The 13571-nt window shown below is 38.7% G+C and overlaps 1 protein-coding gene and 1 long non-coding RNA gene across 3 annotated transcripts; one reads left to right on the top strand and one right to left on the bottom strand.

The window, feature by feature from the left end:
- Positions 1 to 3673: 3673 nt before the first annotated feature.
- On the top strand, positions 3674 to 9301 carry LOC113588521. The gene is made up of 3 exons (XR_003411859.2): positions 3674 to 3752; positions 4705 to 4826; positions 8776 to 9301. It is a non-coding gene; the product is annotated as an uncharacterized LOC113588521 (long non-coding RNA).
- On the bottom strand, positions 4845 to 12773 carry LOC113588508 (myelin-associated glycoprotein-like). Of its 2 annotated transcripts, XM_027027714.2 has the most exons (12): positions 12709 to 12772; positions 12337 to 12505; positions 12097 to 12143; positions 11562 to 11936; positions 11061 to 11363; positions 10678 to 10768; positions 10330 to 10368; positions 8858 to 8890; positions 8279 to 8284; positions 7612 to 7653; positions 7156 to 7208; positions 4845 to 5353 (listed from the first exon to the last, which is right to left on the bottom strand). In XM_027027714.2, the coding sequence occupies exons 3-11, from the start codon at positions 12140 to 12142 to the stop codon at positions 7196 to 7198; spliced, it is 948 nt and encodes a 315-aa protein (XP_026883515.2). In that variant the 5' UTR covers position 12143; positions 12337 to 12505; positions 12709 to 12772; the 3' UTR covers positions 4845 to 5353; positions 7156 to 7195. The 2 variants fall into 2 exon arrangements, with proteins under 2 accessions (XP_026883515.2, XP_035390146.1); XM_035534253.1 differs by lacking the exon at positions 12337 to 12505 and having other exon boundaries at positions 12709 to 12773.
- Positions 12774 to 13571: the final 798 nt, after the last annotated feature.

Genomic DNA, 13571 nt, shown 5'->3' with positions numbered 1-13571 from the left:
ACATGGTTTAGTCGGGTAATGTTTGTGTGTACTTAAACCGCTGTGGGCGTGTGGTTTGTTGTCGGTTATTGAACATGTTCATGGTGTCTTTGTTATATGTTCACATCGTTAATGTTAGTTGTATGTGTATTCATGTTCACCGTTGATATTATATATGAGTGCCTTTGTCTTCCGTGTTTTTCAATAAATGTCTGTCTCCGTTGAGGGAGTGTGTGTGTACTGCGCCTTGCCCTGCAGCACTCGGGCCGTGAAAGTTTACTTGTGAAAACATATTGAATATGCAGATGATGCCCGATGTCACTGAATGAAAGGGTGCTGTTGTTTGGTTTGTAGTCCTAAATGCTCTTCCACATGTCAGAATTATTAAAGTTGTTCTTAATCTACAGTATCCGTTTTAATTTTAATTTTATTTTTTTTCCCCCCCTCATCTTGGCCTTATATGAGCTGTAAGATGTTCAGTCACTCAAACTCAAGTCAAAGATCCATGCCTTCAATAGGAAATAGCAAGTATAAATTCTGACGCACTGGCTCAAAATCTTCAACACTTTCTTTGAAATGGAAATTTATTTAAATACCATAACCATATTAGCAAAATTGCTTATAATAGTTGTTCATGTCTCACTGCACACTAAATTGGTTTGTAAATTCTTGCCGTCTTCCTTAGAACATTAGTCTGCTGCAAACATTAACAAATCAGATAGTGAATCTGGTCTTATAACATCCACAAATGTACTGCTTAAATAGCTGTGACCATGGGACTAAAAAAGAGTGTATGATTTTTCAGTTATTCAGAAAGTGGAAGTGAAACCTAACCTACGTAAAAAACAGTGAAGACAAAGAAAGTTTATTCTGAAATCAGATGTAGAATATAAAAATATTCCCTGACACAGATTATGCCTTGATATATTTAGCTAAACCGAGTGATGCATGGACAAAGCATGTGTAATAGTGAGCGGTAAGGAGGCGGATGCATGCGCGGAGAAGAGCAAGATTTATTAGGGGCAAATCCAGAGTCGTAGTCTTCAGAGTAGTCCAGGGTCACTGAACCAGAATAGAGAGTCCAAGAATACATGACAAACACACACAAAGCACACGAAGGCAAACAGGGGAAGGAGGCTATAACAGAGGCTAGGAAGAAGTCAGAGACTAAGAAACATGAAGGCTAGAATAAACACAGACTAAGAATAACATACAGGCTATGAATTACATAAACTTGGATAATCAAAACAACAGTTCAACTTTCAAACAGCTAGGCTTACAAGACAAATATGGGCTTTCAGAGACATACAAATTTATATACAATGAACAGCCCAGATACAGAGAACAAGACAGGATTTAAATACATAAATTTAACAAGGCTAGAAATAAGAAAGTAATGACAGGTGTGGAAAACCAAATGAGGGGTGAAGAAAAAGAAACTAAGTACTGGAACCAAAACAATGCACAAGACAGGGAGACCATGGAAACATGGACTCTAGGAGGGACCAACTGGGACTGCATGTGTGTCCATGTAATTTTCCTGGCAGCAGTGTGTAAAAGGTCTCATTTTTAAGATGCATATGGATTGGGAATATGGAATGATGGATTTATTAGACTTGTTCCCTTCTATCAGATCTGCAGCTCAAGCCCTTCAAGCTTCAAGTAAGGCCTGGCTGGCCCCAACAACCTTCAAGATTCATGGAGGACAAACCTCTACTCTTCCCAGTTTAGTCCTGTCAGAGGATTTGAAACACTTTTGTACACATGGGCCCTTTTCCACCTACGCATCAACATTTTTCACCAAAGAAATGATCAGAAAGGATTTGTATACTTGAAAAAAGTGATTTTTGCTCTTCCCTTAACATTACTGTCCAGTACTTACTCCAAAGCACTTGACACACATCGACAGATTTTTGGGTCAGCTCTTCACCCCATTCACTTAATAACTCATAGACTACTTACTCCTGAATGAATGCTATGGTGCATTGTAGTTGCCTAGGGGTTTTTTTACCTTCTGCAAAGGGGATTTCTAGGGTGTATGGTAACTCTGACTCTAATGTTTGTATCTATTAGAAAGTAAAATATTTTTGGTTGGAAATTCCCTTGGACCTCAGCCACCTACATTTTCATTCTACTTTGTTGGTTATTTTGGTAAGTCATGTTCCCTCTGTCAAGTCTATGTTACGCTCCCTGTACTGTTGTCACCATTACTTAGTTTGTGTATCATTTTGTCTCAATGCTTTCTCCTCGTCTCAGTTTGTTTGTATTTCCCATGTTAATAAACTGCCCCCTGCACATGCATTTGGCCTCGTGCTTGTTCCGTTAGCGAAATCGTTACAGAATAACCGACCCAATTAAGAGAGTGCAGTGGGAGGGCTTCGGTCTGTCCTCTTCGGTTCAGCAACCCTCATGCCTCACAACGAGGGCTGCCGGATTACTCCCTGAGGCGGAGTTGGATTATATCAAGACTGCTCTCCATGCTCAAGGATGGGAGGCCCCTGGTATTGCCCTCACATAAGGCGACTCCGAGTGAGTATGACAGACAAGTTGGTAGGGAGATTCATTATGCCATGCCGCATCTATCTCCAGTACCTGACCTACCCTACACCCCCTGAACTAGTGAAGGTGCTGTTCATAAAGACCTTTCTTCAGGGTAAAGCACTGGCGTGGGTGGAGATAATCTTCCAGCACAGAGCTCAGGTGGCTAGAACGGTGGAAGGTTTCTTCCAGCTGTTAATAGCACGGTTTGCTACAACCCCACATTTGGGACTCCCTCAGTCATGCCTCGTGGCAAGCCAATGACCCCCGAGGCCCCTCTGTCAACCTCCCGGACCCATGCGAACTCTCTGGTTATGCCGGAAGTCACTTTTGAAACCTCTCTGCTCCCTGAGGCTTCTGCATCAGCCCCCAATACTGCTCCCTTGTCTGCCTCTGTATACTCTGTTCCTGTTTTGCCTGTTCTGTTGCTGGTTTTGTCTAGGTTCCTGTCTGTGGATCCAAGCCTGTTCATGTGAACCTGGTGAGATCCGTTACCCTGCCCTGTGGCATTAGTATTTCCTTACCTGCCCCAGTGCCTATATCTGTCCCTGTTCACACATCTGTGCCCACTACCAGCATGTCTCCTCTCCTCTCCTGACTCTGCACCCACCTCCTGTTCCAGCTGCATTGCTTGTCCGCCTGCTTTTCCCCTTCCTACTTCTGTCCCTAGGTCTGCCCTGACTCCTGTGCTGGCCCGGAGTTTAGCATGGAATCCCTTATGTGCCCTGGGCCCTGCCACTAAGCCTTGCTATAGTCCTGCCTCTGGTCCTGTCCTTTCCTTGGTTGCTCCTTGTTTCCCCGTCTGCTTCCAGTCCTGTCTTGTCGTCCCTGGCTCCTCCCTTTGGCCCTGTCTCTGCACTGAGGTAACCCTCTGCATCATCTCTGTCTAACCTGAACTCCTGTCTGTTCCTGTGTCTAGTCTGGTTCTTAGTGCCTTGTCCCAGTCCTGTGTTTCGTTTTGCATGCCCCGGTGTTGCGTGCTTTAGTGGGGGGTTCTGTAAGGAATGGCTGCCCTCCTGGCGTCCCTATTTCTGTAGTTTCCCGGTCGTGTCTGCTTTCCTTTGCGTCTCTGTTCTGTTTCTTGGTTTCGTTTTTGCCGCCCCTCGTCCGCTCCTTGGTTCCGGTCCGGGTTTTTGGTTCTCCCTGTTCCAATGTTCATGCACTAAACAGACGCGGGTGATTATCTTGGTTATTTGTACCCTGTGTTTGATCTTCTACTTTGTCGGTTATTTTTGGTAAGTTACGCTCCTTGTACTGTCGTCACCATTACTTAGTTTGTGTATCATTTTGTCTCAGTGCTTTCTCCTCGCCTCGGTTTGTTCTAACCTCAGTGTTTGTATTTCCTGTGTTAATAAACTGCCCCCTGCACATGCGTTCGGCCTTGCGCCTGTTCCATTAGGGAAATCGTTACAATAACAGGCTTAACATGTTAATTTTAAATTGATTAAGACATTTTTTTTCCTTTTTCCCTCCACACTAACTGGTTCAAAACTAATGTTTCCCCAGTGGATTTTAAATGTCAGACCTTGCTGTGCTCCTCCATCCCCTTTTCACAGATGCATATTTCTGTCCACCAAATTTACAAATGGCAATAAATGTGCATGTGTCCTGCAGAATTGGGTGGCATTAATGCCCCTGAGCATCCATGAAACACTAATTTCTAACATTTTAGACAAATGTCTGACAGGCATCATTCACTTTTTGGCCACTTTGTTATAACATTCAGATTTCTGCTCCTGTATCAACTAAACAGTTGATTTATTGCACTGTAACACAACTTCATTTTAGGAGACATTTGATTTGATTTATTGGTTAACATTTACAAATCATCCATAACATTAAAACCATGACAGGTTAAGTGAATCTCATTATAATGGCACCTGTCAAGGAGTGGGATATATATTTGGCAGAAAGTGAAGTCAGTTCTTGGAAGCTGATGTGTTCAAAGCAGGGAAAATGGGCAAGTGAAAGGATCTGAGCAATTTTGTGATGATTATGACTGGATCAAGGCATCTCCAAAATTCTCAATCTCAAATTGACTTGTGGGGTGTTTCCAGTATGCAGTGGTTAGGACTTCATTGCACACTTTGCATACACTACTGCTATTTTTTTTTTTTTTTTTTACATATTTTCCATGAACTTTAGATCTGTCCTCTTTAGAGCTCTGTACTTAATGTTCTATGTCAGATTGCCTTCCAGCTTTGTAAGAGTATCCTGCACATTGAATAGCTCTTAAGACCTAGAGGAAGGAGCAAATGACCAGGGGCACACCTGTACATTTTACAGCATGTAGGAGGTCCACGCATTAGGTAAGAGGGTGGGTAATTTTGCTCTGTTTGGATTTGAGTTAGGTAGGACAAGTGTTTATTCTCTCAGGGAATAGGAGTTTTGATGATTATTTCTTTTCTTTGATGTCCATGACCCTTTCCCCAGGCTGGCTATTCAGTTATGTAGTGTATATGGTAAACACTGATATATAAATACATTGTTTTGGTATGTATCTAGGTATGTTTCTAACCTAGAATGTATGTGTGAGCAAATTAGATGCTTTTTAATTTTCAGATAAAGGAAGTGGATAAAAGTCTAAAAAAAAAGTCAATATGTTATGGAAAGGTACATAAATCAGTTAGTTACATTTATTTTTGAGCAATGAGCACTTTTAAATGCTACCATTATCTAGACATTACCTAATTCATGCTACATTCTTGTGTAACTAATGTAGCTTCATAATCAGTCAATAATTTTATGAAAATAAAAAGAAATTAGAAGCAACACAGTGGTAATTTGATCTTCAGTAATTCCCAGATATGTAGCAATCCTTGTTTTTGTCATTGTCCTGCAGAGAAATGGGAAAAAAATACATCAGGACTATATTGTTTCTAATCAGCAGACATGTGCTCCACCATGTTGTCCAAATTCATGTCATAGACTGGACATTGCATTGTATTAAAGTATTTCTTTATAGAAGTATTCGGAAATGTAAGGCAAATGCAAACACATGTCCCACTGGAAATCTTGTGTACTACATTACAATTTTGAATATTTCTACATCTTTTATTACAGTACTCTGGAATTTTATTATATATATATATATATATATATATATACACACACACACACACACAGAGCACTTTATTAGTTTCTGTAACGTAGAGCAGTCCAGGGTCAAAGAGCCAACAAGAACATGTCCAGGAAACATGACAAAGCAAAACACAAAAAGCAAAAGGATAAATAAATGGACTAGCTAACAGGTGAAACTAATCATGAGAGAGGAAAACCAAATGAGGGGTGGAACAAACGGAACCAGGAAGCAAAGAAAAACAAAGACACAGAGACAGAGTTGCCAAGATGACAGGACACTGGGAGGGGGCACCCATGGCAGGTACATTGTGATAATACTGAGTCGGACCCCCTTTTGCCACCAGAACTGCCTAAATTATTTGTGGCATGGCTTCAACAAGGTGCTGGAAATATTCCTCAGAGATTTTGGTCCATATTGACATGATATCGTGTACTTGATGTAGATTTGTCGGCTGCACATCCATGATGCGAATCTTCTGTTCCACCACATCCCAAAGGTGCTCTATTGGAATGAGATCAGCTGGCTATGGAGGTTGACTGTGGAGTACAGTGATTCTATTGCCATGTTGAAGAAACCAGTTTGGGATAATTTGAAATTTGTGACATGGTGTATTATCCTTTTGGAAACAGCCATCATAAAATGGGTACACTGTAGTCCTAAAGTGATGGACATTGTCAGCAACAATACTAAGGTAGGTTGTGGCATTTAAATGATGCTCAATTGTTATTAAAGGGGCCCAAAGTCTGCCAAGAAAATATCCCCATAACAGTACACTACCATCACCAACCTGAACCATTGATTCAAGGCAGGATGGATCCATGCTTTCATGTTTACGACAAATTCTAACCCTACCATTTGAATGTCAGAGCAGAAATCGAGACTCATCAGACCAGGCAACATTTTTCCAATCTTCTACTGTCCAATTTTGATGAGCCTGTGTGAATTGTAGCTTCAGTTATCTGTTCTTAGCTGACACAAGTAGCACCTGGTGATCTTCTACTAAGGTTCAACGGGTTGTGCTCTTAGAGATACTCTTCTGCATACCTTAGTTGTAATGAGTGGTTACTTGAGTTACTGTTGCCTTTCTGGCCATTCTCCTTTGGCTGCCTTTGCCAGTCTTGCCATTCTTTCTTTACTCTGGCACCAACAAGGCATTCTTGCCCAGAGAACTGCTGCTCACTTTTTCTGACCATTCTCAGAAAATTGTGTGTGAAAATCTGAGTAGATCAGCAGCTTCCGAAACACTCAGGTCAGCCTGTCTAGCACCACAACCATGCCACATTCAAAGTCACATAAATAACATTTCTTCCCCATTCTCATGCTCAATTTGAACTTCAGATGGTCACCTTGACCATGTCTACATGCCTAAATGCATTAAGTTACTGCCATGTTGAATAAATATTTGTGTTAATGAGCAGTTGAACAGGTGTACCTAACAAAGTGACTGGTATGTGTGTATATATAAAGTATTTATGCGTGTTTGAATATAATTTTTTAAGTAAAGGCATAGACAAATAGAGACTTAGCTAGATAGAAAGAGGGCAGAATTTACTTACATCTACACATCCTCCTCCAGATTTGCTGTAGTCCTTTTGTTCACTGTGATGCACTATTTATAAAAGGAGAGAAAATAAAATAACTGTAATTGTAAATTCACACTAAAACAAAATTCACAGTTTAGTTCATATATTTCTATGCATGGTTACTTCTAATATATTAGTTGCGTTAGCAAAATGAGTTTTACTTAATAGAAATCTAATTGAATTTATGGCATTATGATCAATATTAGGTCTATTAGTGAAATGCTACTTAACCACTTTGGTGATGGAAAGCATTTAAACAACAATCTCACACTTATATTCTGACAGCTTATAGGTTACAGATACCTAGGCTCCAAATACAAGTGCGGTATATGTGTTTATAATCTCTAACTGTGCAGCTAATTTACTATGGAACAAGATCAACTGAACAACTTACCTATCTTATCTATCATATCTAATAGGGATACGTACCGATTGTCAATGTGCATGTCTGTGTCTCGCCTATAACGGCTTCTGTAATACAAGAACATTTTAGGTAGGCAACTGAATATAGACCTTAAGCCAATACTAAGAGTAATAAGAATAACCCCATATAACCCTGCCCTAGTCTGATTTTCTCTTATATACATGGGTCGTCTTCATTTCAGAAAAGCGCTCCATGTTACCATAATCATATAAAATAGTTGATAAAACTGAATTTGATTTGATTAATTATGTTCATAGATTAGTTGACTCTGTTAACTGATGAGTGGCTGTGTCCACGCACATACTTGTGGTTAAGGATTTTTACAATGAATTAGTTTCAATGGCATAAGAGCAATGCAACACTTTTGCTAGTGTTCCTTAATTATAAAGCAGTATGGTTGAATACATTAAACATGCTTAACTTAATCACCTCCGATCAATATTTTTAAAGGGTAACAAAAATGTAAAGCAAAGCTATGACATACTTAGCTGTAAATTTGTCTAAAGTGCCAATTCCAGTATTAATCTTAAATGTCTTGCCTTAAACCTAATTCCAATCCTAATTCTTATCACAGTAATGTCCAGATTGCAGGTGTTCAACATAGAATTCTATTTAGACCAGTTATGAGAGTATGAGTCCAGAAGCTGCTGGCATCTGTTCTAGTCCACTGACCTGAACCTGTTGATCAGATCACAATAATCAGATATTAGGACAGAATATGTGAATTAAACATAGACATTGACTCAGCCATATGTACAAGATATATAAATACAATGTAAAATGTGCCTACCAGCTATTTTATTATAATTATATTTCCTACATTTAGAATTTTAGTCCTAGGTCTTTATCAATGACCAGTTTCTGACCAAACTGGTAATGACACATATCAAAACCCCAGCAAGGCTACTGTACATGAAAACATTGCACATGTTTCTATACTTATCCCATCTTTAGAATGGTTACCCAAATAATGGCTGTTTAGTATTGGACCTGAACAGCTGTGCAGATCAATTGATTGACTGTAATTGTAAACCTAGAAAATACACTAGGATATATATGTACCTATTAAATTGGCCAGTGAGTGTTGTAACAAGGCAGTTGTTTCTAATAATGTGGATGGTGATACTAAGCTACATAAAATATGGCTACTGTTATGCTCTATATTGCAGACACAAGCCAAGCCTGGTTTGCAACAGATCCTTTGGAGTGTATGGGAATGGGTCTTAATGGAAAAGAATGCTTCCTGCGCACCTTTGGGACATTCTGGACATGCGACTCCAAAGTCTGTGTACAAGAAAGAACAAGTCAGTCAGTCTGTGACGGCTCCAGCTCACCTTGGTCTAATTACATTCGCCAGAAATATTTGACTCGCTTCCAATGCTCTAAATATTAATATCACCTGTTTTTTGTTAATTCCTGATTTGTGTGTGTATATAATATATATTGTTCATGTTAGTGTTTGCAAAGTTTCATTCTAGTGATTCTAAGCTTGTTTTGTATACTTACCTGTCTCTCTGTTCCCTTTCTCTTTGTCAATGATCTTTTGTCTGTTCATTGGGACTGTGTCATTTTTCCTGCCCCTTTGGATTTGTTAGCTTTTGTTATTTGCCTGCTCTGTTTCCAATTTGCACTTGTTCCTGGACTTTGTTTTTTGGATATCTATTGGTCTTTGTGTATTAAACCCCCTATATCCTACCTGCAACTGAATCTGCTTCTGATTCCTGCACACCTGACCCAATGATTTAGGTGTACTGGATAATAAAATTCCTTTTATGTCTCTTAAGAGCACTGTGGTTACTGAAACTGCATCTAATCTAACTGACATTTTAAGAAATTGAACAATAACTCATCCAACTAATAAAAAAGTACCATAAATTAATAGGGGCAGCACTAGGTACGATGTAGGTGTGAGGTTTGTCGTTTTTATTTCTTTTATTGATAGTTAATTATTAGTTTTCTTAATTTTGTGAAGCATATAAAACATGTGGCTTCTGGTACTCATGTTATTTGAGGTGGTTACATGCGCCATACAAACGCAGGATTGTTGTTTGAAATAAAATAAAAAGTTGTTGGTGTGACAGGTTGTAGGTAGATTATTGTCAAATAAATGCATTCAAATACAGCCGGTCATACTATGTGACAAGAAGGATGTTAGCACCTTGGGGTTTAAATTATATCCTCTTGCTCTTTACGAATATAAAGGGTGGTCTGTCATTGTTTAGCCTGGAGAGAAGTTTGCCATGTTTGAACTTGAATACCATAATATGGACACAGCTACCAACCTGTTAATTTTTTTTATCTAGTATTTAACCTCAGAGAACCATAGAACCATAGAGAGTTGTGCCCTCATTGAAGTGTGTAGTGTTTAGTGAATATAGATTTAGGTGTTAATAATCATTATTTTACTGCATAGAGGGTTTTTTGTTGTTGTTTGTTATTTGTCCATTCACGTCCAGTAGTATACTGGGACACCATCTTGGTAAACAAAAGTGGCGTGCTGTAAGATTTTGTCATGTTCCGCATGTAGTCAATTATAGCATAGCTAGTTACACAAATTAATGTAAATTCTAAATTGTTTTGGAATCATGGCATCTACGAAATATGAAAGGACAGATACTGATAGGGCAAAAGTGGCAATGGAATCACTATTTAAAGATTATGCAAAAAAAAATTCTATATTGTATGGTAAGAATGATCAATCAATAATATTATTGTTTACTTACCCATTCTCATTTCTTGAGTGGAGCTCTTGGATCTGCTGCCTGAAAGTGAGTTTAGTGATTTTAAAAAGAAAATAAGATTATAAAGTGTACATTGCTAGTGGGTATTACATAAGGTACTTATGTACCAAATGTACCAATATTGCAGTAGATAACTACTGTACCATAGGGATTCAAACCTGCACCGCATATTCAAACCCTGTCCTGAATTTTGTGATCACTTGTATTTAACTGAATAGTTACATTTGTGGTCACACTGACAACTGATTTCTGAGAGGCTGGAAATTCTGTAGTACATCAATGCCTGTGATGTGAGCACCTTTGTGCTTACATATATTTCTTATAACTTACTTATATTTCTTGGCCATGAAGAAACACGCCACTCCAAATAAAATGGAGGTTCCTACCACAGCAGCAGACACGATGTAAAAGACCTTTTTATCTGGAAAAAACCTCACTGAAGTTAATAAGTCATTGTGTTAAGAAGACAAAATGTAACATTTACTTTGATTGTAGGAAGTTTGCTATTGGTGTTGGTAGTATACTTGCAATACTTATAATGCACGAAACAGATTCATGCTGCCTTTTTATTTAAAAATGTTCAAGAGAAAGGAAAATGGTGTTCTTGTGACCTGATTGTAGTATATCAAAATAGTTTGAAGTCCTGATACATTGTCAGCTCATTTCAAGTAGACAAACTAACATACCGGTCATTTTGGTATTTAGAACATTACCTGATTCTTTTTTAATGTATATCTGCTCTGTAACGCTCGTTGTCTTGTGACCGTAGAAATCAACTTTGCAGGTGATATCTCTGTGATCGTCCTGCTCTGTTGGAATGAAAGCCAAGATAGACTCCACCTCCCATATGCCCTCGTGCAGGACCTTGTGATGGACATGAGCTAGTTTGTTTAGATGGCTCCAGGTCAGGCTGGGGGGGTGGGAGGGACAGGTGTGCCTGATGAAACACTTGAAGATGTCTGGATGTCCCAACACTAAGGATTTCATGTATTGCAGCTTTGGTTGGGGGGGATTTGCTACAAAGCAAGTACAATGGCAAGGTTATTACTGTTGACATAAGATATAAATTTACCTCCACACAGCCTCAATACCATGATGATCATGGTATTGAATACATATAAAATGGATTGCTTATTGTTATTTTAAAAATTGTAGTGCTATTGGAGCCAGGCTTAAATATGCATTGTACTACTTAGATCTATAGTCATACTTACATATCATCGAGATGGTGACACAGTTTTGTTCAAATGAATAATTGTCAATAGTTAGGACTTCAGACCTGAAACAGAAAGGGCCGTTGTCGTGGTCTCTAACATCAAGTAGCTCCAATGTGCAGTTTTTCTGACCCAGATCTCCAATTAGTCTTGTGCGCCCCTTGAAGTTATCTGCAACACGTTTTGAATCTTCGTGATAGATGATATCATCCCGATTATTCTGTTTGTACCAGATTCCTCTCACTCCTGAGTTTGTAACTTGGGAGCCAGGGTATTGGAACGTGCAGGGCATCACAACACAAGATGTAACCAGTGCCTCGATTTTAGGAGCAACATTTACCTTCCACTTATCAGAAAGTACACCGATAAAGATCACTGGAAGATGAAAGATAAATATATCAGTAAGTTGAGTGATGGAGACATTAAAACTCTAGAGCAAGAGATATGTGTCTACTGCAAATACATGAAGCAATATGCATAAAGAAACATTAAGCAGCATTACGTAAAATTAGTGAATGAAAACAATAAATCTAACCCTGAAGGCAAATCCAGCAGAACACAAATCTTGCTTGTACATCCATACTGGAACAGCAAAGAAGAATTAATGGATAAAAAAGTTGTCTAGAGAAATATATAGTATTTTATATTACTACTATATTCAGTTTGTTTAAAAAAAAATATTCAGACTCTTATGATGTCCTGCTTATGATGTCTAGATTTGTGAAGTAAGTTTCTGAAGGTGAAAAAATAAATTTGTTCAGAACCATATAGTTACCTTTTAGTTTATTATGCTTTATGAAATTTCGTTGTACACAAGTATGATAACAAAAAAAAGACTAAATCTTAGAACAACAAAAGTGCCTTGGGTCAGTTGTGCCTTGTTTCCAAAAATGTTGCCTTTTGCTTTGCACAACTTTGTGTAATATATAATGTGCAGAATTTCACTGGGAAAATATGATGTTATAAACAGTAATTATCCATCCACCACAGATGTTTAAAAACCAACATTCATAAAACATTTTTATAAAAATGTTTTTATAAGAAACTGCATACAGACATCCATTTTTGTTACATATAGCATTAACATATCATCTGATTTATTATAGGAAAGGAATATTGCAAATATTAGAAAAATTGTTAAACTTACATCTTATTGTATTACTGTAGAAATGGAGTATCCTGTACCTCTTAGGAGTGGGACCTCTATTATGCTTTATTTAAAATGTACCTTGCCCACTACAATCTCTGTATATAAAGGGTGCTGTGAGTTTAAGCCCTGCCCTCATTTTTTGCTTGTTTGTTTTTGATGTATGATATTGGAATGATAAAGAAATAATAGAGTGGAATCTTTCAGCAAGAGCTTAAAGAATAAACAAACCTATGAACAATTCACTCTTTTTCAAATAAATCCGAGGTCATAAACCAATCATTGCCAAGCAGATACCTTTCTTTGCAATCCTTGGTGTGAGGAGAACTGGAGTACTCTTAAGTCATTTTGTTAAGCACTGTCATGAACATATGTGTGTGTAGTATGTTTTCAGTTTCAGGTCCAGTGCCCTCTGTCTCTAGAACTCCACTCTGTTCCTCACCAGATCTATAGGCCAGCCAGCCATCCCATAAAATATCCTGGGGAGAAGAAGGAGAGGCTGAGAGGAAGAGGAAGAGAAAAGAGGGAGAGCTGGAATATTGTAGTTTACTTGTTTCCCACTTGGACTGATATGATCATTCCCTCCCAGCTTCCCTTTTGTTATCCTGTTTTGTTTAGCCCTGAGTTTCCCTATTCTTTGTTATAGCCTGCTTCCCATTTGCCTTTGTGTTTTTTGTTTTGTTATATATCCACGTACTATCCATGTCGGCTCTTTGGACTCCGATTTTGGATTTGCCCTGAGTAAATCTCGCTCTTCTCCGCACATGCGTCCGCCCCCTTACCTCTCACTGTTACAGAATGAACAGCCCAACACGGATGCAGCAAGAGAGCGAGACTCTGGGAGGTGGTTGTTCCGCTGGGAC

Source organism: Electrophorus electricus, chromosome 15 (assembly GCF_013358815.1).
Source record: "Electrophorus electricus isolate fEleEle1 chromosome 15, fEleEle1.pri, whole genome shotgun sequence".
NCBI lineage: Eukaryota > Metazoa > Chordata > Actinopteri > Gymnotiformes > Gymnotidae > Electrophorus > Electrophorus electricus.
The sequence above is the reverse complement of the archived record's forward strand: the minus strand, read 5'-3'. Positions and strand labels throughout refer to the sequence as shown.

What these genes read in the sequence shown, in the direction of transcription:
- LOC113588508 (XM_035534253.1), bottom strand. Translation starts at nt 12,142, where the DNA reads ATGGATGTACAAGCAAGATTTGTGTTCTGCTGGATTTGCCTTCAGG. An exon ending in ATACATTAAAAAAGAATCAG is followed by an intron (nt 10,769 to 11,060) that starts GTAATGTTCTAA and finishes GGTTTTTTCCAG; the next exon opens with ATAAAAAGGTCTTTTACATC. An exon ending in CACTCAAGAAATGAGAATGG is followed by an intron (nt 8,891 to 10,329) that starts GTAAGTAAACAA and finishes TCTTGTACACAG; the next exon opens with ACTTTGGAGTCGCATGTCCA.